The sequence below is a fragment of the Labrus bergylta genome, chromosome 22 (assembly GCF_963930695.1).
Source record: "Labrus bergylta chromosome 22, fLabBer1.1, whole genome shotgun sequence".
In the NCBI taxonomy this organism is placed as follows: Eukaryota; Metazoa; Chordata; class Actinopteri; order Labriformes; family Labridae; genus Labrus; species Labrus bergylta.
Window position 1 is genome coordinate 18,151,809 of NC_089216.1, and position 24,278 is coordinate 18,176,086.

Consider the following 24,278-nt stretch of genomic DNA (forward strand, 5'->3'; position numbering starts at 1 on the left):
AAAACACCTCCTGCTTTTGGCATTTGTAAAAGAAGCCCCGCCACCGGAGGCTAATTGGGCTGATACCCACGTCACTTCCTGGAAGTGGGGGTCACGCAGCAGCGAGCTAGAGCACGGGCGGAAATAGGGGGTGACTGACCGCGGCTTGTTTTCAGCAGACGCTGACCAGCAGGCGGACAAAAGAAGTGGAGCAAGGGATCAGGGCCTGTTGCTGTAAATACCAGCGCGCACACACACACACACACACACACACACACACACACACACACACACACACACACACACACACACACACACACACACACACACACACACACACACACACACACACGCCCTCCCTCGTACAGCAGCACCACCTCCACCTCCCCGAGGGTCCGTGGAATTGACAGAAACAATGACTCAGCTGTAGAATGGACAGAAATTGATTTTCTGCAGAAAAGGTCAAATGAGTGGTCACTTTTCTTTTCTCCCCTTAGTGGTTGTTTTTGTTTTGGCCATTGGCTACTTCTGCTGTTTTATTGCTTATGCCTTCATCTGGAGGCAGAAGTCGATGTGAAACTTTGTGATGGACTTACCTCGCTGCACAAATTCTCAAATTAACAAGCTGGTAGAAAGCAATGGAGGTTGTTGAGAAGAAGGCGCCGGTAATTATTATTTTTGTTATCAGTCCCACGGTTTTGCTCAGCCAATACGGTGAATCCCTCCAATACTAGTGCAAATTTTAAAAAAGCCTGAACGTTTTGGGACTGAGCTGCATGTGTGGATACAAACAACAAATGTCTTCTCTCACTTTTTCCAGTCAGACACCTCGTGAAAAGCTGCATGAAGTAGAGGTGAGCTGGTTGATGAACACAGCAGGTAACGTTCAGGAACTATGAGCGAGCAGTCGGGGGGGGGGGATAAGGTGCTACCAGTGCATGACTGGTTCAGTCTTCATGCACGTAATGAAGTTGACCCATGCTCTTTTTTGCTTTTTTGCTGGTATCATATTTGAAGGCGAAACCTGTCAGAATAGCGTCTTGCTTTTTTCACCATCCTGGATATGTTGTATATATTACTGTCCACACTGACTTCAGGACATCTTTAATTACTCTGATTCAAAGGATGGGACATACATAGTCCATGGAAGGTGTATGTGTGGTTTCTGCAGAACTGGGTGCAAAAAATTTGTGGAAGTACATACACAAATGAACACATATGAAAGAACACACACACACACACACACACACACACACACACACACACACACACACACACACACACACACACACACACACACACACACACACACACACACACACACTCACACACACACACACACAGAGCAGACAACACAACCTCTTGTGATGCATTCCTTTGTGACGTCAAACTCGCTGCCTCTGGGCTGCGAGGCACAGCACAGGATGTCTGAGAGAGAGAAAGAGAGAGAGACAAAGAGACCCCGAAGAGAGAGAATCCTTCATGAAATACATTTCACATTTGTGTGGTTTAAGAAGAGAAACTTGAGAAGAAATTTCAGTGAAAAACAGTCACAAAAAAAAAAGGAAAAGAGTGCCAAGCCCAGAAAGTCTGAAAGTCACTGCAAATAGAAACTTCCCTATAATAAGTGGAATTCTTTGCTTGCTTCTCCTCCCTGCGTTTGACGGCCAGCCTTCCCTGTAACGATGCCCGGGCCTTGCCAACAGAAGGGGAAGAGAGAGGCGCACGGGCTGCCGATCATACCGAGGAAACATGTGATGTAGAGTCACACCGCAGCAACCCACATCCTCAGCATTATATTCTATTTCAAACAAAGCGCTCCGACACAGCATGGGCTTGCATAACGCTGGCTCCTCACCAGAGTGTGTTTTCTCAGAGCTTATTGCCTTTTTTACCGTCTGTTACTTACTCATCTTTTTTTATTTCAGTTTGTACATCTGTGTTTGGACAGAGACTTGGCTGCTTTCAGGTGTTATCAGTAAAGTCTGAGTTTTGTTTGAGGGGAAAACACACCTCCCATTCAAAGCAACACTAAATACTTCCCGGAAATTCCTGCGGGGTTTCATGGAGCATTGTGTGTTTTTTAAGGTTTATTTTCAGGATTTATGTGTCTTTTATTTTAGAGAGAGGACAGTGGATAGAGTCAGAAGAGAGAGAGAGAGAGTGGGGGATGACATGGAGGGAAAGGAGCCACAGGTCGGATTCAAACCCAGGCCGCCCGCTTGGAGGACAATGACCTCCACACTTGGGGCGTGCACACTAACCATATAGGCTACCAGCGCACCACATGGAGCATTGCTTTAGTGATTTTTATAGAACAGAAAGATTCACACATCTACAGTAAAGCTGGGCTAAATTACTCTCTTCTAAACGATGGGTGTGCTGCATTTTTGGTAAATAAATTCATGCATTCTTATAAACGTCTTCAAATGACTTTCTCTAACAATATGGAGCCTGGATATACCGGGACTGGGGCATCTCATCTATAAAATATTTAGTCTTTGAAAGTACAAAGAATCAATCTGTATAAACCAGGTTAAGAGACATAAAAAAAAAAAAAGTGCAGGAAATGTGTTGTCTTTGACACCTTCCTATGAGAAATGACTTCTGCTTAGTCATGAAACCTTAAATAACCTCTAGCAGCATGTCACGCTCTGCACCACGTCGTGTTGTAACCACCAAGTCCACTCAACGTATTTATTTAGCATGTTTTAAAAACCACAAAGACAGGCTACCCATGTCTGTGCTCCTCCAAACGGGCATCCCAGGTTTGAATCCGACCTGTGGCTCCTTTCTCTGCATGTCATTCCCCACTCTCTCTCTGTCTCTGGTTTCTGACTCTATCCACTGTCATATCTCTAAAATAAAGGCATATGAATCCCCAAAATAAACCTTTAAAAGAACCCAAAGAGGGTCTGCATTTTGGATCACCTGCAGGGGGTTGACGTTGCCTGAGTACAGGTTAATACGTTTAAAGAAACAAATAATCTGAGACAATGAAATGTGAATAGAAAGAAAGAAAGAAAGAAAGAAAACATTGAAGATCAGTCAGTAAGAGGATTCTGTAAATACCAAATGAGTGGACTGGACATCCCTGGGGCCAAAGTATAAACTCAGATTTCTAATGATTCATTTTTTTGGATCGCGATTAATTGCTGAGTTTGAATAATTAATCGCGATTAATCACGTTTTTAATCGAACGTTTAAAAGTCCATTTATTTGGATTTTGAATTTGGACCATTTCTTTTGTTAAGCTTTTATTTTGTATATCAGCTAAGTTTGCTTTACTTCCTGTCTGGATTTTTTCAAATCTAAGCTTTTAGATTTGGAATTAAATTAAGGAACCTCCAGTAGATCGGAAGTAACGAGTTGACTTCCCCACAGAAAAGGGAACTCCATATGGATCATAAAGTGAATAAAAACAGACGAAGAGAACGATCAAAAAAAAAAAGTCACAAGGTTTATATTTTTTCATACCTTTATTTTGTAGAGACAGGACAGTGGATAGAGTCAGAAATCAGAGAGAGAGAGAGTGGCAGATGACGGGAAGGAAAGGAGCCACAGGTCGGAGTTGAATCCTGGGCTGCTGCTTCAGGGACCGCAGAGTCCGTACATGGAACACGTGCACTAACCACTAGGCTAACGGCCCCCTCGTTGATATTTCTTTTGACTCATCAGCTGAGGTGTCTGTGACATATTTCAAAATCGTATAATATAATCATAAATAATGTGAGCTATTGTACATAAATCGTATGAACTAATTGTTCATCTCAGACTTTAAAGCAGCAGTCGATCTTTCTGCTCTTACGAGTGTTTTTTTTATTCTTCTGTTGCCATGCCAACACGTTCGAGGATTGTACTAACATAGTGAAATAGTTTCAGAAAGCACAACTTTCCCCGAGTTTCTCAATCATAAGAGTTGATGGTGATCAGCCGGTCCCTGCAGAGCACGAGAGAGAACTTTTACATATTTCTTTTTTCTGCTCAGAGAACCGACTCGATTAACCAAAGGCTTAAAATAACGGATGTTTCACTCCATCATTACGCCTCTTAACTACACACACTTAGAGGTTTGTGTCACCTCATTAGTGTGAGTGGTTAAGTTGACTTTCCGTTGTAATGAATTCTACTTTAAGTAGAAGTCGTTTTGGAGAACCAGGTTTGCCTCGGAGATGACACAAAGGTGGAGTATTCAGATTTGTCTTGTGTGTAATGAGCGGCTGCGTTTCTGCCTCCGGTGCAGACGAGGGCATATCAGGATGCACGGTTTATTGTCTTTGTTGTTGTTTGGTTTGTTTCTCCGAGCTCAGAATATGAAAGGATGATAAGTGCTGCTGTGTTCTCGGTTTGTGATATTTGTTGTTCCAGCTGTCAACAGAACTCGTCTCTGTTTGTGATTTTATACAAAGTTTACCCGCAAGAATACTGCAAACAAAACCTCAGACTGTAGCGTAGATAACACAAATAATAACCCAGCTTTACTAAGATAGGATTTATTTTTTATTATGAGGCAGTGACTTCTGATTCAGACCGAGTGCACATGGGCTCTGCCATGATGGTGTCTGCAGGTACGAGATAAGACGCAGCAGAGATGACTATCACCAAGCTCCAAGGGAATTCTCTTTTTAGGACATTGACATGGCAGAGTTGTCAGATTTATGTATGCTAGTTGGTCCCCCCCCCCCCCCTCCCCCCCCCCCCCCCCCCCCACACACACACACACACACAGACACACACACACCATCCCATCCAGTTTGAATATTGCAGACTGTGCAGACGCAGTGATCAGAGTGTATCAGATTTAGATGCAGTGGATTCTCACTCATCTTGATGAACGTGCCATTGTCTCCCTTTTTACTCACCGTACTGTGTCCACCGTCGCGTCTTCCTGCAGCCACATTGTTGTAAAATAAACGACACCACGGCACCTTTCCACTTTAAATAAAGCTCAGAGACAGCTCCGTGGACGAGTCGCTCGTAATATCCACCTCAAGACATCAAACATTCAACCTTTTTATCCTCCTCTTTGGATATTTTCATTCACTTTGCCACCTGTAGAGAGTTTTATTTTCTTAACTTTGTTAGGTTAACGGCGCAACTATCAATCTACTGGAACTTCCTTATGTTCCTTCAAAATAAAAGCATTTGTATTTTTCTTCCCAGACAGGAAGTTGACACTAACTTAGCTCAAGGCCGCACAAAACACAAAATAAAAGTATGAAGACTGTTTTAAAATGAGAAATAATGGCATTTCAAACATGTGATTAATTGTGATTAACTTTTTAAATCAGGGATTAAATGTGATCAGATAAATGAATAGTCCTAGTTTTAAATACTATAGGAAAGCTTAATAATGAGGTCAAACTAGAATTTTATTATAGGGTTGTCATGATAGCGGACTTTTAAACTTTGATACCAAACTAGTAGAATTGGTATAATGTCCATACTTGTTTCAATATTACAGCATAATAAATACAAGTCCTCCTCTTCCAAAATCGCTAACAGAAGCTAACCGGCTACATTTTATGGTTGTCATGTGAAGAGGAATGATGAGATCAACTTTGTCCTAAATTTAATTCAACATTATAAAATTAAACTAAACATGAAATCAAAGTTTGATTCAACATTTTGTCAACATTAATAATACTTTTAATAAATGTAATTTTAATTAACTTGTCTCTAATTGAAATAATTGGTTATTGTTGGTTCATGTAGACGACAGTTCAACCCAATTTAATCAAACGAGTGTTAATGTAATCGTCATAATGGATTTTTTTTTTAAATCATTATATAAACATCAAAACCTTTAAGGGTTTTAATATTTCTGTAACTGCTTCACAATAAAAGTATAAAATAGTAAAACAAAAACAGCTTTTCAGCTATTGTAGCAGAAGTTTTTTTTTTTGCACGTCACAACACAAAAAGGAATCAGAGCTTCAGGAGCGTCTGATATGTTAGCATTTCATTTAAAAATAGTGCATCCTGTCTCTCAGTTCATGTGAGGCCATGTTTCCGGTGACGACTCAGATTGATTCAGAGCCCTTTACTCCTCTGCATCCACATCACCCTCTCTCTCACATGCCGTGCAAATTCACCAAGTCAGAAATAAATAACACCTTGTCAAGCTACCTGTGATGGTAATGATTTGCATTTTTAAATTCAATGCTTGCAGACTCTGAAGTAGGATTAGTGGAGATGTGAGTGTCGCTGTCAGTTTGAAATGTATCGTTAAGAGAAACAGGAAGTGAGAAACAAATCTAGAATTTGTAAGTATGTGTATAGGAGCAGTCTCTTTTTTTAGTATTTACAAACACAGAAAGTACAAATGAAGTCCTTTGAGGAATGCATTTATTAGACTTTGAATCACAGATCATGTTTGACCGACTCTCTCTCTCTCCTCTCGTCCTCTCCCCTGTGTCTCCAGTCCTCCTGGCTCAGCCCATAGAGAATGAATGCATGGAGGGGTTGACGTTGAAGATCACCGACTTCGGCCTGGCCCGAGAGTGGCACAAGACCACCAAGATGAGCACCGCCGGCACCTACGCCTGGATGGCCCCCGAGGTCATCAAGTCCTCCACCTTCTCCAAGGGCAGCGACGTCTGGAGGTGAGAGCTTGTGTTTCATCTGCAGCATGTTTTTACTAAAGTGCTTCAAAGATCAGCTGAACCCAAATCCAGGACTCTTAAAGTACAAATATAACTTTTATGATAATATCTTATCTACGTACAAACTGTGAACACTTCTTTGGATGAAAGGGGGGGATGGATTAAGTCACAGCAGGGTGCGTCAACATTCTGGGAAATGGCAGATCTTTCAGAGTTTGGGTGCAAAGATTAAAGCTGCTCTTCTGTCCTGTATGCTAAATATGAAGCTAATTATAGGCTAAGCGAGCAAAGCTAATCCTGCAAAGTCCGACTTTTCCGTAAAAGGATAAAAATGGTTTTCTTTGTTGCCTGGAAAGCACCGTGTTGATCTGCTTATCAGTAGTAGAGCCTGACTGGAATCGGATTTTGGGAAGAATTCACAAATGAGAGAGTAAAAGAGTCTAATATTCACATATTTTATTTGTTTTATAATCATAACAATACAAGTGTTAAACACTTTTTCGAGTGTTTGTAAGGTATCCAAAGCACAGGGACTTATGTACGTAGTTAACATTTAATCCTGGTTTGTAATATAACAGTGAGCAGACGGTTTTAATCTAGGTGTGTTCTGCTCAAGTGACGGCTTCTGGTGTTGAAAAAAGAAGAATGTGTAAAATCCTGCTGTTCATCGAGTGTCCGTTTGAGGCTGACTCCAGGAACACAGGAAGTCACATACACACAACAGCAAAAAAGCAGTTTATACAGCATAAATTAAAAATGTATGTAGGTCTAAATTGATGTGGCGTGATGTAACGGTTTGTCAAGAGGCTTAAAACCCGCCTCAGCTCCAGCTCTCAGCCTGTTGCTATAGGTTGACTGAAAGTTAGAGTGAGGCAGGATTTCAGCATGCCTCCGGAGCCCCCGCCTTTAAATATTATCAACAAAGGAGTCAAAGTGCACAAATTTGGAAGAAGTCGATTTAACAATTTCTAAATGACCTCATTGAATCCACCCGGTCATATAAGAGACGTCTGTCCTGGACTATGGTGACGTCTTTCACGTCTCTGTGTATCGAGGTTTATTAAGGTTCATCTCTAACTCTAAAGCTCTAACTCGTCACTTTTTGCTGCGTGTATGTGTTGGATGATCGGCCCTGTCCACACACAGACTGAAACAGTGGAGTATTCCCATGTACAGGTTCATAAAAACTAGATCAGTGAATCTAATGCACATCACACTTAGACATCTAAATCAAAATGTTCTGATCCTGACCATGTCCCCCCAGGTAGAAGTTCAAAGTCAGGACAAGTTTTAAATCTAGAATATTTGTTGTGCAATGTTTAGTGTTGCACTTTTACACAAGTGCATGAAGAGGATTTCGACATCAGTGTGTCAGTGTTTATGAAGTACAGTAGTGTGGACTGTTGACTAGCTGTTCTGCAGCGCAACGGTCTCGCCCACGGGGCTCTGCACACAGACGGCAACATGACAGGAGTAGAGGTGAAAGGGTGAAAAGTGCAGAGAAGTGATGGTGGGAGACAGTGATGAAGAGAAGAAGGGGGTTGGGGGGGGGGGCAGAGTGATGGATTGCAACAAGGCCGCAGCAGCCATGTGATGGCGTCTCTTCAAAGAGCTGCTCTGTGCTTTGTTGTGGGACATGTGTAGTGCACACTGTCCCATTGTCTCCAGTATAGACAGAGAGAGAGAGAGAGAGAGAGAGAGAGAGAGAGAGAGAGAGAGGCCACACAGCAGAGCTAACCACAGCCCTTTATCTGTGTGTGTGTGTGTGTGTGTGTGTGTGTGTGTGTGTGTGTGTGTGTGTGTGTGTGTGTGTGTGTGTGTGTGTGTGTGTGTGTGTGTGTGTGTGTGTGTGTGTGTGTGTGCATAGCTGTGTGTGTCTGGCACAGAAAGAGGAGAGTCCCTAGATTTTTAATAATGTCTTAAAAAGCAGTGTGATTTGTAAAGAGGGGAACCAGCATTAGGAATAAATCAGACCAGGATGTCTTTACTCTTACTAAAAAAAAAAGATCAGCCATTTAATTTATTACAACAATAAAACATGCATGGTTTTACTGCATGGTAGCTATGGCTGTTAAGTCTTATATGCAATGGTTTAATTTTAATCCTGTGGATTTGGACCATTTCATCCATTCTGAAACGGCTTCTTTGCAGCCTATGTGAAACCGATTGAGCGTGCTGCTCCAATAACCTTTTCTGAATGCGTCTTTGAGAACATCAGAGAGGATTCTGCTGTGGTGCGAGCCTCTTAAGGAATTTTCTGGTCCTCAGAGGAGCGCTGTTTAGTCAGAGTGTACAGTTATTCCTCTTCCCTAATGAGCTCAGTGTCATCTCACTATCTCACACACACACACACACACACACACACACACACACACACACACACACACACACACACACACACACACACACACACACACTCTCAGTTTCCAACTCCTGCTTGTATCCACAACAAACCCACGCAAGCTCATTTTCACAGCAATCTCCTCACAATCTGGAAAACTGCAAAATGAGCGAGTAGCAGGCGGGCGGGCGGGCGCGCTCTGAAAATGAAGGGTAATCTTTGTTCTACTATTCTTTCTCATCTTTCCATCGGCCGCTCGTCTTCCAAAAGCCGCCGCACGGAGACGACAAACCGCCTGAGGGGCGAGTCGACGAGCGGCGTTTTCTGCACAGTCACAGTGTGTGGAAGTTGTAATTAAAGAACTAAATAAAAAAAGGGCTGCGGCCTGTGCTCTCCACTTAGCCGGCCTCCACTGTGCGTTCAGTCAGTTCGGGGCGAGGGTTAATTGACAGTGTGGGAGATCCAAGTCCTGCGCCACGCTTCATCTTCTAGGGACACAGGGCTGCTCCCATTGTGTGGGCTCCAAAGTCTGTGTGTGTGTGTGTGTGTGTGTCTGTGTGTTTTGTACAAGTTCTGCATGCATGAGTTCACATCGCTTTGCAAGCAAGTTTCATCAAGCAAAAATATTCCACTGCACCATTGTGTCTTGGTGCTGTGCTGTGTGTGCTTTGATCATGAATGTGTAAAGTATAATCTGCCGCACAAAGCCCGAAGCGGAAAATATAAAGCGTGGAGTTTTGTCACAGCCGACCCGAGTCGAGATGTTGTCTTTAAGGTCAAGGTCAGGACTAAATGTAGTGGGCTATACAGTCGCTCAAGAAGATGAATGCTTATGTTGTTGTGTCTGCTGGATGTGTAGATCCACACGTCTTAGTCCACACTGTACTTTAGGAAACAGGACAATACGACTATAATGTTGTCCTTTGGATTCCCTTTTTTTAAAAAAAATTTTAAGAACATATTTTGTTCCTAAAAAAAATAGTTTTGGAACACATAATAGAATGAAAACCTACACATTTATTATTAATCAACTTCCCTTGGATTCTCATTAGGGCCCGACCCGACCCAGGGTTTTTCAGGGCCGATACTGACATATCGGCAGATATCTTTCTTAGATCTATGTTTGATCTGTAGAGATAGATATAGATAAACACATTTATTGTGTTGATCCCTCAATTGCAGTTCTGAAACACTTGTGGAAAAGATTCATAATGAAGACAAGATGGTCACTCAACTGGAAAGTAACTGTGCATGTACGTGCATCACCGCTCGACACTCTTAAGAGTGATGATGCTTGTTGTAATACATATAGCGCCCTCTGCTGGGGAAAGAGAACTGATAGTGTAATACAATGAAAATCTAATAAAATGCTTTTTGACTGGTGAATAAATCTGAAATATCGGCACATATCTGCATCAAAATTAGCCGATAATCAATGGATAAGCTAATATTGGCCGATATTATCGGCTGGCCGATTAATCAGTCGGGCTCTAATTCTCCTCCTTGGTGTTAAAATACTGTAATATTTGAGAAGTCTGGAAATGATAGCCTTCAAAGGGAAGTCATGTAGTTTCAAACCTTGGCTCTGTTTTTAAATATTTGATTGTAATTGATTGATAGGTACAAAAGTTTCCGTCAGAAGCGGCAAGGTGAGATTTAATTGCTGCGACAGAAGGCGCCCGATTAAAGTAAGCCTGTTATTCTAAGTGCTTTCCTGAAAGGATCCCTACAGAAATAACTGTTTCTCCTAAGGAAGGGTGTTTTTTTAGTTTTTTTTTAATTTAAAACAGGAAACAGCCTCTTCAGTGCTCTCACCAGACTTCACTTACAGAATCAAGGCTCTGACCTCGTAGAATGTGAGAGTTTTTTGTAAATAGCTTCTTCAGTCTGTCAGCCTTTTTTTTTGTATTGTTGTGTTTCTTTGATATTTGAAAGGGTTTGCTTCGACACAACATAATATAATAACACAGTGGGACAAAAGACAGGTGCAATGGAAGACCAAGCGGTAAGGTCTGGTGTTGGAATATGAAGCCAATGCAGATGTGCAAAGAAGTGCAGTACCTTGAGTGTCCACTTGAGGATGGCTGCAAAAAACCAAAGAATCTACTGTTAGGTGTCATATTTAAACGTCCATCTTTACAGCAGAAGTAAGGATGTTTCCAGCCTGGATCAGAAAACAGTTCTGGTATACGTATATAGCTCATTCCACCCAGAGTCCACCCAGTCGTAGACTGAGACAAGACCGGGTAAAAACAGGGACGTAAATATGGCGGCTTTAAACGACAATCTGAACAGGGTTTAAGATTTCAGTTGTGCAATTGCTGCCCTTTCCTGAGTGGCTGGCTGGAGACATCTGGACTTTGGTTAACGGCCTCTGCCACGTGTTAGGCTTCAGTAGGTGTCGCCATTTAAATCCAAAAACATGTCCCAGGACTACCAGGACTTCCCTTTAAGATGGTCCTGGCTGCTCGCTTCACAGGGGGAAAAAAAACATCATTAGATGTTCTACCTCGACTGTTATTCATGGAAGAGTTTTTCCATGCAGCAGCTGCAGGAAGAACACACAACAGGCGTGTTATAAAGAATACATCCTGTGTTTAATATTAGTCTGGATGGACTGTCTCATGCTTTTTCTGTTTCATTTCTTCCTTCCAGCTACGGTGTTCTGCTGTGGGAGCTGCTCACAGGAGAAGCCCCCTACAAAGGGATTGATGGACTGGCCGTCGCCTACGGAGTCGCCGTCAACAAGCTCACCCTGCCCATCCCCTCCACCTGCCCCCAACCCTTCGCTCAGCTCATGGCAGGTGGGACAAAAAATGCAACTGGTAGCCCTGTTTGTGTGTTTGAGGGTTGTTCCTCAGTTCACTGGTGTGAGAGTTCTCTCTCGCGTGACATCAAATCGGTGTCAACAACACGCTCTCTCTCCATTTCCCCAAAGCTGGGTAGAAATTGAGAAAACAAATTCCTGTGTGTTGTTAAGAAACGTGGCTGTGGAGAGGAAGTGTTTCCTTTTGCAACATGTTTGTGTTCATTTTTATTTGTGTCGCTAAAAAAGTGTCACCTGAGTTCTGTCTCCTCACAGACATAAAAGAGTGTACCATCTTAACCCCGCTCTCTGTGGTGTCAGCTTTTCCTCTTACAGTCCTGTTTTTTTTAAAAAAAGATCAGTGCGCAAAACCACTGATAGCCACCTCAGAGGATTAATTAATTATCGCATTGTTTTTTGATCTCCTTGTAGGGCCCAAAGCGTCGCAGCGAATTATGCAAAAACCCCCACAGCAAGTTAATTAAGCATAACACTTTGAATAAGTGATCAGCTTGACTCCGGATCGAGCTCACACAAGAGGCTGAAGGATGTGTAAATAAAGATTAGAGTAGAGTGGAGAACCGTTGATTCAAACTGTGATGTAAAGAGCGCAGAAACGTCCATCTTTTTGTCCTGGGTTTAACTATTAAAAGAAGCTTAAAAAACCCTGATTTATATGAAAATTAGTATTACTGATGTCGAATTAGACGGTCACTTCTCTTTTTAGAGTCTCCTCATTCAAAAGAAGTGAAACTACTGGATTAACTCGCTCATATTTTCCACTCACTTTGAGGAAACAACAGAAAAACGAAACCAGACAATTTTTCATCTGTTTCATCAACTTGTCTTTTTCTTTATATCTTTGTTGCTCTGAGTTATTCAACAACTTCCTTATTTCTTAAAGTTTCTGCCGTAATCCTTGTCCACATTTGCATAAAACTCCTGAAGTTTTCTCTGCATCCTTGAACCATTCTCCTGAGTCTGATTGTGTTGTCCGTGTGTGTGTGTGTGTGTGTGTGTGTGTGTGTGTGTGTGTGACAGAGTGCTGGGACCAGGACCCCCACCGCAGGCCCAACTTTAGCTCCATCCTGTCCCAGCTGATGGCTCTGGAGCAGCAGGTGAAGGAAGAGATGCCGCAGGACTCCTTCCACTCGCTGCAGGAGGACTGGAAGCTGGAGATTCAGGACATGTTCGATGAGCTGAGGGCTAAAGAGAAGGTGAGACGCGTTCAGGGACGCCGAGTGTGTTCTTCAGATTCATGGAATTTCTGTGTGTTTGAGAAAAAATCTTGACATTCTTTAAGACGCTGAACCCTGGGCTGTGTTTTGGTTTAGGCAATATAATAAAATTAACCTCGTCAGCATATCAAGTGTTCTAAACTCAGCGCAAAAATCTGTATTTTTAGCAATAAAAATGAGGAACTACAGTATATTTATTTGGAGTCCAAACACTTATTTTTGGAACAGGAAGTTAAATACTGAAAATCAGGTGGGAGTCAGCTTGTCAAAAAATGACCATCAAAGGTTCCGATGCAGTACCTACAGTACACTACCAGTCTGTAAACTTTGATCCCACCTTCCTCACATCATTCCGCTGCGTCTCCTTTCCTCCTCCACCAACCAGGAGCTGAGGTGTCGCGAGGAGGAGCTGAAGCGAGCGGCCCTCGAGCAGAAGTCACACGAAGAGTTCCTGCGTCAGCGCGAGCAGCAGCTGGCCCAGTGGGAGCAGGACGTGTTCGAGCGCGAGCTCAGCCTCCTCATCCAGCACCTGAACCAGAATCAGGAGAAGCCCAACGTCAAGAAGAGGAAGGGGACGTTCAAGAAGCACAAGCTCAAGAGCAAGAACGGGGAGAAGATCAGCATGCCTCAAGGTACGCTCGTGTTTGTTTTAAGAAATGAGTTTCAGATTTTTACAGTCCTGCAGTGCAAGACGATGTTGAGTTCAAATACCTGACAGTATAAAGTTAAGACCCAGTGTGCATTGTCAAACATTACTCGAGTACAGTGTGCATCATTGTAACGTCTGATTTAGAGACACCTCGAAGTGTCAGATGGTAAAGTGTGTCTTGCATCACATGTGACCTTTTTATTATCATCTCTTGGAGTGCAGCGATCAAATTTCCCTCCCTCAGTGGAGCATCAGAGGAATCCATCCATTTTCTTTACTGCTTTTCACGTTCGGGAGTTGCGGGGGGCTGGAGCTGATCCCAGCTGTCATTGAGCAAGAGGCGGGGTTACACCCTAAATATGTCCGCACCAAAATCATCAGCACAGAAAAAACCGTCGAGTCGAGAAGAGGAAGTTAGTGACAGAGCTCTGTGTGGTGACTGTTGTCATTTTGCAGCTCGGCTGTATTTAAGGTTCCTGTCGGGGCTGGCTGATCTGCTGTCGTCCAATAGATTGTTTAAGAAATGTCGAAAATACTATGAACATTTAACATATTTATCTTGAGGCGACCTCCTGCAGCGACGTTTAGACCGTGTTCGTGGTGAATGATGCGTTCATTCTTTACAGGTGGATCACACGTCTGACTTTTACTCCACTTTTTGCTCTTTCCCATGAATGCTGTGTCCTCTTACTGTCACAAAGTCACACAGCCTGCCGTCGCTCAGATCCAGTGTGTGTGTGTTTGTGTGTGGTTAGGCCTTTCCCAGCAGCAGCAGGGCGGTGATGTGGTGGTGGTGGAGGGGGGTTGATGAGAGGGTGAGAGTGAGCCAACCACGCCTTTACACTTCCTGTCCATGGACACACTGCTGTCTCGCCCTCTCTCACTTTCTTGCTCTTACACTTACTCTTTCCCTCCTTCACCACTGCTCTCCCTGTAGTGTTTTTATTTTCACAACACATTACCTGCCACTCATATATTACCTTTAATCCTGTATATTGTAAAAGCAGATATAAATAGAACAAGCTTAAGGCGTTCTTATGTAGGATTTAAAGGTTTTATTTGTCATATACACGAGCAATATGTGTGGTGAAATGCAGTTCAGCATAGAGGTGGTTTTGGAGGGTTTTGCACTTAAATCTCAAAATGTTGCTCTTTAAAAGTTATATGGAGGCAGCATGAGGGGGCGGTAGTAGCCCAGTCTGTAGGGACTTGGGTTTGGAGGGTCGCTAGTTCCAGTCTGGAAGTTGGTCTGGTAGCTGGGGAGGTGCAAGGTCACTTCATCAGCACTGCCGAGGGGCCCTTGAGCAAGGCACTGAACCCCTCTAACTGCTCGGGTGCTCTTTCATGTGCAGCCCTCTCACTCTGACATCTCTTAAATAGTGCATGTCCATAGGATCCTGTTTGTGTATGTGTGTGTATTTCAGCCTGTGTGTGTGTAGCATGTCTCAATAATGTAATTTCCCTCTAGTGGGATTAATAACAGATATCTTCTCCTTCTTTTTCATAAACAGAGAAACATAGAGGTAGAGAGCTAGTTGAGCATGATAGTAGTGGTATTGATGTAATTTTTTATGTGGAATGTGTCACCATGAATACTACTAATTTATTTTTGGCTCTAGCTTCTTAAAGCATTTAGCACTAACCAGCTCAGTAAACCTGTGATGTAAGCCTGTTAGCTTTACAGCAAGTTTAGCATAGCACCACTTGACAGAACATGAACAAGCTAATGCTAGTAGCTGCTGGTTGTGGAGCTTTTTAATCTTTTATGCAAATTGTGAAAAATATATTTTTTAAAATAACGATTCCTAAAAATGCTATGAACGATAGTGTAAGAGTGGTAGAGGAAATCATTTGTCTTTTCAGAGTATAAAGGGAAAATGTTCCCTTTGAAGCTACTGAGCTCTCTGCCTGTAAGCAGCAGTGTTAGCTTGCAGCTAGATGGAACAGAAACATGCTGATGTCAACTGCTTTAGTTTCTAAATTGAATGTGAAATTGACTGCTAACAGTGAAACAGAAGTTATCCTAGTGAATCACTTTGTAAGTGTTGTTAAAAATGCTAGCTAGTAGCAGGTTGTTGCAGTCGCTAGCTGTACTTGTTTACTTCCTAGGAGGCTAAACGGCCAATATTCTCCCAAACAAATTTCAGGTAATTGGTTACTACTTAAATGATTTATAGGAAGTACACGATCCTGTTAGCTCATAAGTTGTGTCGGCTAGTTGGGGTGGCAGAGGCTCAGTATGTGGGGACTTGCTGGTTGCTGGTTCAAGGTCTCAGTTCCACATCTGAGCACTGCCTAGGGTGACAGCCCTCAAATGTTTGAGTGTAAATCTATCAAGCGTTGAAACTTGTGTGTGTGCACCCTGGCAGGTGTCTGACATCCAGGTGGTCTAACATCTGTTGTAAATGTCTGTGTGTGTTTTTTGTCTTGCAGATTTCATCCATAAGATTACCGTGCAGGCGTCACCGGGCCTGGAGAAGAGGCGGAACTCTCCTGATTTGGGCTCGGGCTCCTCACCCTCCTTCGGCCCACGTTTCCGTGCAATCCAACGTGAGTGAAGTGATTTTCTTTCTCTTGAATAAAACACACAACTATACGCAGGTAGAAGGAGGCACAGGTGCATTTGACGTTTGATATCCAGAAAACATTTGGAAAACCAAACAATGTGAGATGTGTTTTGCATGCATATACTGACAATGTTGCAACAGCACTTCTCTCGGTTTTCAAAAATCTCCCCTTTCATGTGCTCCCAACCACCCACTTGTCTTTTTTGTCTTCCACAGTTTCCCCCGCGGGCCCCCCTCTCTCGCTCTCTCTGTCAACCCCTCCCTGCCTTACCGCTTTCTCTCTCACACACACCCTTTTCCCTTTAACACAGTCTGTTCCAGTCCAAATATTATCTGACTTCCTCTCAGCGGCTCAGCACTCCTCAGCAGCGTTTGTTTTTTTTCCACTGCAGCCCTTTCTGCTCTTGCTCCGTCTCTCTCTCTCTGCATTTTCCTAATTTCTGCAGCAGGGGGCACCATTGATCTGCATTTTTTTCCGCCTGAAATGTGTCCCCCAGTTTTATATGCATGTAGTGGCTACAGTGCGGTTTACTGAATTAAAAATAAGCAGGGAGGAATTCATTGCTCCAGGAGAAAAGGTTGAGAAGGGTTGCAGCAGCAGCAGAGATTTACAATACTCTTCTGCTTGTCAGGCTTTTAGACAAACGGCCCGAGATTGTTTCCCTTTGGAGGGAAACTGTAGCATGTAGGACACAGGGCGTCTTTAAAAAAAAAACAAGAGGAAATTAGTGGTGTAGCAACAGGCCATGAAAGAGATTGTTAAAAACAATTACCACTTGGGTGTTGACATGAAAGCCCAAATTGCGGTGAAACATTTATCTGTTAAAGTGGTTAGTAAATCCAAAACATCTGCCAGCTTCATTGACTCGTCAAATAGAGGGCTGCTTTTCTTTCACTTGGTAATGACTTTCCTTAATGGCAATCACTAAGCCACCAGTGTGTCTGCCATTAAATTCTGTTTAGTGGATATTTATGCCTGCCTTCTGAGTATCAAGCCGAGATTTATTGCTCGGGCCTCCTGAACTTATTTGTCAAGTTGACTGCCAAATTGATGTTGATAACTACACAGAGCTATGTTTGAGGCCGCTGTGCTACAGAAACAGTCTCTCCAAGTGCCATATTCCACTGAATTAGACAACAGCACAATGACATGACCCCCTGTTTTAAAGGATGTTTTGACTGTGTGCAGTGGCAGTTCTAGACTCTGTTGGGTCCTGAAGCAAAAGCTCACAGGGGGCCCCTCTAACCAGCGCTCATCACCGCCATGTTATAAATAAACTCACACCAATGGTGACTCTAAAGCCGTTTTCACATATGCACTCAGGATAATATCTAGATAATTCCAGCAGGACTGATCCGGCAGCAGTCACTTTATACAAACGTCACTCCCTCTCCTATTGGCTCGAGGTGAATTCTCCGGAGAATATCCTGCTGAAGCGTTCTCACATCAGCTTCACTTGGACTTGCTGCGGAAAAAATACTAAAGAGGTCTGGCAGGAGAAAATTCCAGGTAAAGTCCAAAGTCCGAGCGAAATATTCAGCTGTTTGCGTTCACACATACAGCTCCTCCTGGTAATATCAGGAGCTTTTCAGGATATGCAAGTGTGAAAGTCTTGATAGGGAAGTTTCCCAAATTTGCACATTTTAAGCCCCTGCTATGGTTTAAAGTCTGTAAGCCATTGGAGGCATGTTTTAGCATGTCAGTTGTCTTGTTACATCACGTTTGTACCTATAATTTAACCCTTATTAAGACAGCTTATACAGACAACACTTAAATGTGTGTATCTGTGGGGGCAGGATATGATTTGCTTCCCATGTTCCTCACCTTGGTCGTTACATTTGCAGTACCTGAGGAGAAAAATATTTCAATCTGTATGTTAATATGATGATACAATGCTCATTGTGTCAGCCGCGCCCGCAGCATAGCTCCAGGGAGGGAAGTGCCACTTTGGTCTAAACTGAAATTACAACAACTTTTTAATTATTTTGTTTATGTATTTTTATTTAACCAGGAGAGAAAAAACTCTTTAAATTAAAAATCTGTTTTTTTTAAAGAGTGTCCTGGCCAAGACAGGCAACCAGCAGCCATACGCACAAACATATAATAAGAGACGTGAGCACGTTAAAAAACATAAAATAACAGCAAACGTTTGTCAAAATCGACTACAGTCATGAATATATCAGGCAGAACATCTACAGCCAGAAGTGATTCAGCATCTGCTCTAAATCATCCAATGGCCATTTTCAAACCCGCGAAAGTATCGTAACTAAGCTCAGCCGTCATCACGTCTTTGTACGTTCACAATATTGGTGTACCATCACTTTGTGTTTCGACGTTGCAGAAGCACGGCACAGCAGGAGCTCCACATACACACACAGTCACACAAAGCGCTCCAACGCTGACTCCGCTGAAACCGTCTCGCGTTTATAACGTCTCTGTTACTACCACTGAAGACGCTGCACAGGTGGGATAGTTTTGTTCCCTAATTTGTGACATTCAGACTGAAGTCAAAACATCACAGGGGTGTAAATAAAGCAGCTTGAAACAGCAGTCTGATCAGGGCTAGTGAGAGCAGCTCGTTTTTTAAACATCCCAGGCAAGTTTTTATTTCAGTGTGTTTCAGAAACAGAATCCCGGACACTGTATTTTTTGTGCCTTTAATTGAGAGATAGGACAGTGGATAGATTCAGAAATCAGGGAGAGAGAGTAGGGAATGACATGCAGGAAATGAGCCACAGGTGGGATTTGAACCTGGGCCACCCGCTTAGAGGACTACAGCTTCCATACATGGGGCGCACGCACTAACCACTGTGCCACCAGCACCCCAACCCTAACACTGTAATGTCTTTAATAGATCCTTTTCAATCAGTGATATGGTCAGATTGATGCTTCAGGCTCTTATCACTATGTTTGCTTCTTTAGACACTGACAGTGATATTTATCTCTAAGCCTCACTTTGTATAAACACAGCCACAAAGAGCCGTCACCTCTACTTAGCACTGTTATCCTTTAGTTTAAAGTTTAATGTCACCGTGTTATTCATCTGGATTATATCTCTATATTTGCCTCCTCAATAACATGGAGAATATAAAGTCTGCCAAACAAAAGATCTACTGCAGCAGTATGAAGCAAATGAAGAGCAGAGGAGTACAGTGTGAAATATATCAAATATCATCAGCATGAAGATAGATTGGTGAATCATGCTGGTGTTTAAAGGCATAATATAAATATGTGTTTGCAGAGGAATGTGCTGGGGAACTTTACTGATCATGATACTGACTCAATCATCTGACATGTCCACTAAGGGCGCAATCATACTCGGCAAAGTTGTACGATTGCCCCCTCCCCCCTCCTCATCCCCCCCGCAGGCCTGCACTCACACTGCTCCAGGACTAAAAAAGGGGACACACTGTCAGGTCGGCGTCTGTACATCAGAGAACAAGACTTTACTGACTTTGTGACTTATATTTTGAGTAATCTTAGTCAGAAACAGACAGAACACTGTGGGGTTTCTTGATAATAAAGTCTGTCCATGTTGTGTACCCGTGCTTGAACTGTACCGTGCCAAAGTGTGCCAGGGCCAAGGAAGTGTACAGAGCTCGAGCACGGATCGGAGCACTCACACTGGTCAAACAAACTGGACTTCAGGAGTGAAGCGTGCTTAGACACAGTACTGATTGCCTAACTTATATGCTTAGCCTGTTTTTGAAGCTGAAATCAAATGACACAAGCGTAGAAATCACTGCGAACACGCTGCACCAGAACACAGTGACTGAAGTAGTGCGGTAGGTTAAAAGTCGCCTCGTCGTTACACTTGCAGAGTGTTTGCAACGCCGTCTCTTCATTTGGCTAACATTTCAGGTGTTAAGCCGAGAAGGCCCCACAAGTCTTTTTTTAACAGTGTGATGGAGTCTGCATGATTGGAGGTGTTGTGGCAGCGCCCACTGAATGTGCATACAGTGTGTGAATGAATCCTAACACTGTGTTTGGAGATGGGAGTAGCCAGATGGTGTGTGTGTGTGAGTGCGTGCGTGCGTGCGTGCGTGCGTGGCAGCCAGTGTGAAGCGTGTGAATGACAGGTGAATTTTCAACTTTTAACAGCACTGTGAACTTCCTCTCATCTCTCTCTCACCCCGAGTGACTCCGGCTGATCTTCTCACACTCTCTTGCTCTTGTGAACCGTCTTGGGTTGTCTGTTACTCGACTACATCAACATGACGAGGCGGTGTCAAAGCTTCTGTGAGGGAACTTTGATTTATCGTCAAACTCGGTAAACCCCTGTGGACGAAGCTGCGCCTCTTTTCAAACGATGATCCTGTCCTGAGCGTGCATCAGGAGTAAACCCCCCTCCCCCCCCCCCCCCACCACCCTGCTCAAAAGCATGCATCTCTGTGAATCTTTGCTGTGAAAAATGTTAACTAAGACTTCTTCTGCTGCGGACGACCTCGTCTGACACAGATCTGGTGTTAGGTTAAAAAGAACAGCAAAGAAATACTCGCTGATGGTGTTTGCTTTTGTAGCTTTTAGAGAGGCATCAGAGTCATTTCAGTCTTGTTTAATCAAGACACAAGTCTCTCCCAGACATGCACTACACTCTTGAAAGTGCCCTGATAACATTTGGGTAGGGGTGCACGGGTGAATGCAATCAGCTGTACTTTTTTTTCATCCATCCTCCTGGTTAAAAAAAAAAAAAATCTGCACAACAACAGTCGATGTGTAAACGCTAGAGGTAATAGTCTGAAACATTCTCTTCAAGCATGCGAGTTAGCCGGATGTAGGGCTGAGCGAGATTGGGGAAAAACTGACACTGCCATATCTTTTTCCTGCTGCGATGTCATAATAGATGTGGTGGGTTTATGTAAGCTTGAATATGGGCATTTAACTTTTGAATCATACAATCATCATTTGAATTCTTTTGGACCCTGAAGTCTTTTGTTCTCTTGAACCTGCATTACATGAAAGACAATGTGATGTGCTGAAAAATTGTTAAATGTTAAGTTAACCGTGTCAAGTAGCATAAATAAACTAATCCATATTAGGTAGAGCTTTTGAAACTTGATTCTTTTGGATCCGCTCGATTGGCACAGATTGATCAGAGGGTCGCTAACAGCTAGCTGCGTTACAGCTGACTGCATCAACATGGACTCCACTGGACAGTTAACATGTACACCTGCTTGGGTAGAAAGCATTTCTTGCTTATAGATATAAAAATCTTCATATGTACTGCAACAAATTCAGACTTTTGCGTTTTTGTTTATTGCGAATGTTTGTATCGCGATAACGATAAAATCAGCAATTTATTGTGCAGCCCTCGTGTTGTGAGCTCACGTCAGCTGTCAGTTCATTGTTTCCACTGCTGTGTTTGACGTGCAGAAACGTCATTATACTTTTTTATTGTGATTTGAATCCACCTTACACAGGACCCCTCCCCCTCCTCCCTCTCCTCCTCTAAACGCTACCTAACGACCCCCCCATCTACCAGACAAAATAATATGAGTTGTGAGAGCACTACTGGAAATGCTCCTGAAAATATCAGGGCCTGAAATAATCTGTAAATATCTGCAGTTCATGTGTGAAAATGGCTTCATAATAAAACTCTCTTAAACTGTGTTTTAAGGGCGATACCTTTGAAACAGAGATTGTGGATGCAGGATAGAGTCAGGTGTAATCAGTTACAATTGCACCCTGATTTCCACTCCAGCGAGGTGGAGAATTTTTATTATATGCAGTGTTTGACTCCTTGCACCCTGCAGGTTTACCCCCACATTACCCTGCCATCTTCATCCACCCTAGAGTCAGAGTTGTGTTTGGATCTTCTGTAATTCAAATAGGTACTGAGTCCCAACAAGTCGCCCCTGGCTGGAAAACCTCCTCCTCTTCCTCCTCCTCTTCCTCCTCCTCCTCCTCCTCCCTCTCCCTCTTCCTCCTCCTCCTCCTCCTCCTCCTCTTCCTCTTCCTCTTCCTCCTCTTCCTCTTCCTCCTCCTCCTCCTGGCGGGTCTTGTGGTGTAAACACAAACATTTCCTCCGGTGCTTGCAGCTTGGCGTCTGGGCACTCACTGAGCTAACTGGCTAGCAGCAACATGTAAACAATCTGTCCATCAGGAAGCTTTAGAAGCAGAGAGAGAGTTCAGGCAGAGCAGCCGGTGGAACATCAGAGAGGGGGAAAACCAGAGAAAACATTCAAGATGAAATATATTCCAGTTTCACAACAGCAGCAAATAAAGTTGTGTTTTTTGTGCAGAATGAGCGAGGTCAGGCTCCCAGAAAAACTCTGAACTAGACCAAATGACCATGCTACAGAGGTTTTATCACATTATTCCACTCATGCAGCAGCTTCGATCTTTTCACTTTGTGCACAAAATTAGGTTAAGTTTGTCAGAAGGTATTCAGCCGACAGTTTGGTTGGTTTATGAGCCCGATCAGGGAATGATGCAGATGTATATGAAGCGTCATTAAAATGCAGATGTGCGCTGCAGCGGGACTTTCCAACATGCCCAAGTAAAAGATAGGAACAAGTGCATTGAAGTTATATGAATTCTAGCTGCGGCAGGAGTCAGTTAAAGGTCGTTTTGTTGGAGATGATTGCAGAGCCGCGTCGATTTATTGGTGAATCCTGCCTTTTAAAACTGCTCACCTCATTAGAGTGAAGCTAAGCGGCGTGCATACTGATGACTCATATTAAATTCAACCTGCTTCTCTTTCTTTCTCTCTGCAGTCAGTCCCAGTGACAACAGCAGGACGTTTGGTCTGAGCTCAGCTTCTTCCCTTAAACAAGCCAATGGAGACCTGAGGTTGGGCCCCCACTGGAGGCCCCAGAGCCCAAAAAGTCCCAAAAGCCCGAAAGTCCTGCGTCTAAGTCCGCAGGAAAGCAGGTACAGAAGGACCGTTCTTTCTTTGACGTCTTAACTTGAAGAAGGATGTGATTGCACTTAAACTTCTTTGTTTTCTTTCAGTTTGTCGATGAGGGCGAAGCTCCTGGAGTCGGACAGCAACGAGAACGGGGAATCTAAAGACGACTTTGAGGAGTACAGGCCCTCCACGCCGACCCCTCCCTCCACTCTGAACGGTATCCACTGTCCTCCGTCAGCAGCCTTAACTGCCAGCTGCACATCTTCCATTAGCCGCTGTTAGGATTCACGCTGACACGAGTGTGAATTATAAATAAAAGCCGAATGAATAATAAATGCCTCGCCTCGTTCTCCCTTTTCCGTCTTTTAAAAAAAAAAAAAAAAAACATTTTCCTCTCTCTGCAGGCTCTTCAGTGAAGGACAGCCTGCGGCTTCCTCTACCTCAGCGAGACTCTGGCAGCGAGGAGGGGGGGTCCTCCCCAGCCGGCTCCCCCAGGCCTGACAGGGGCTCAATGGGTGGCCTTTTTAAGAGCACCCACCAGGCCCTACTGGGTGGCGGCTCCCTCCTGGCCTCTGTAGGACTCGGTCGCTGCCTGGATATTCCCCCACGGGTACCCCCAAGAACTAACCCCTCCTCCCTAGGGGACCGCACCCCTTCTGAACCGGAGATCTCCTCCCCAAAGCCCCTCATTTCTGACCCCCCAGTAGTGGATGATCTCATCACTTTCTCCACCTCCGAGCAGCTCCCGAGGCCGCTCTTGGATTTAGCTTTGCAGTATCAAGAACTGAAGCCCCTCCCCCTGACCCCGCCTCCACCAAACCCTCGAGAAAGGAGTCGCCCCCGCACGCCGCAGATGCCGCACAGTCCCCAGGCCCCCAGGACGCCCCTGCAGCAGGGCGGAGCCAGCCCGGGGGAGTGGACCCCGAGTTTCCATTCGACAAACGGGGAGCTGGGCTGTGAGGCCTGGGAGCACAGAGCCGACCGGAGGAGGAGACCAAGCCAAGGCCTGCACGCCTCGCAGCTCGGTCAGTCTCACATTATTTTTCAAAATGTTAAAGGGTCAGTACACCAATTTTAAAGGTCAGAGTCAGTTAATGGGAGACTGTGAGAATATACACACTTTATAAAGCAAACCGGGGTCACTCACTTTTGGTGTTCTGCCAGGCAGCGTGGGTCAAACAAAAGTTCATCACAGGAAGTTAGAAATCTGAGAGAAAGCTTGAGGCAAAGTGAGGACACAAA

The 24,278-nt window shown here is 43.8% G+C and overlaps 1 protein-coding gene across 1 annotated transcript in view; it reads left to right on the plus strand.

Moving 5' to 3' along the window:
• LOC109993468 (mitogen-activated protein kinase kinase kinase 11) overlaps positions 1 to 24,278 on the plus strand; it is a 55,569-nt gene that overhangs the window by 16,393 nt on the left and 14,898 nt on the right. The window contains exons 2-9 of the mRNA XM_020646435.3: positions 6,404 to 6,584; positions 11,581 to 11,729; positions 12,773 to 12,948; positions 13,355 to 13,601; positions 16,052 to 16,168; positions 22,903 to 23,059; positions 23,141 to 23,253; positions 23,441 to 24,061. Coding sequence (XP_020502091.2) covers positions 6,404 to 6,584; positions 11,581 to 11,729; positions 12,773 to 12,948; positions 13,355 to 13,601; positions 16,052 to 16,168; positions 22,903 to 23,059; positions 23,141 to 23,253; positions 23,441 to 24,061 — 1,761 coding nt within the window. The remainder of the gene's footprint in view (positions 1 to 6,403; positions 6,585 to 11,580; positions 11,730 to 12,772; positions 12,949 to 13,354; positions 13,602 to 16,051; positions 16,169 to 22,902; positions 23,060 to 23,140; positions 23,254 to 23,440; positions 24,062 to 24,278) is intronic.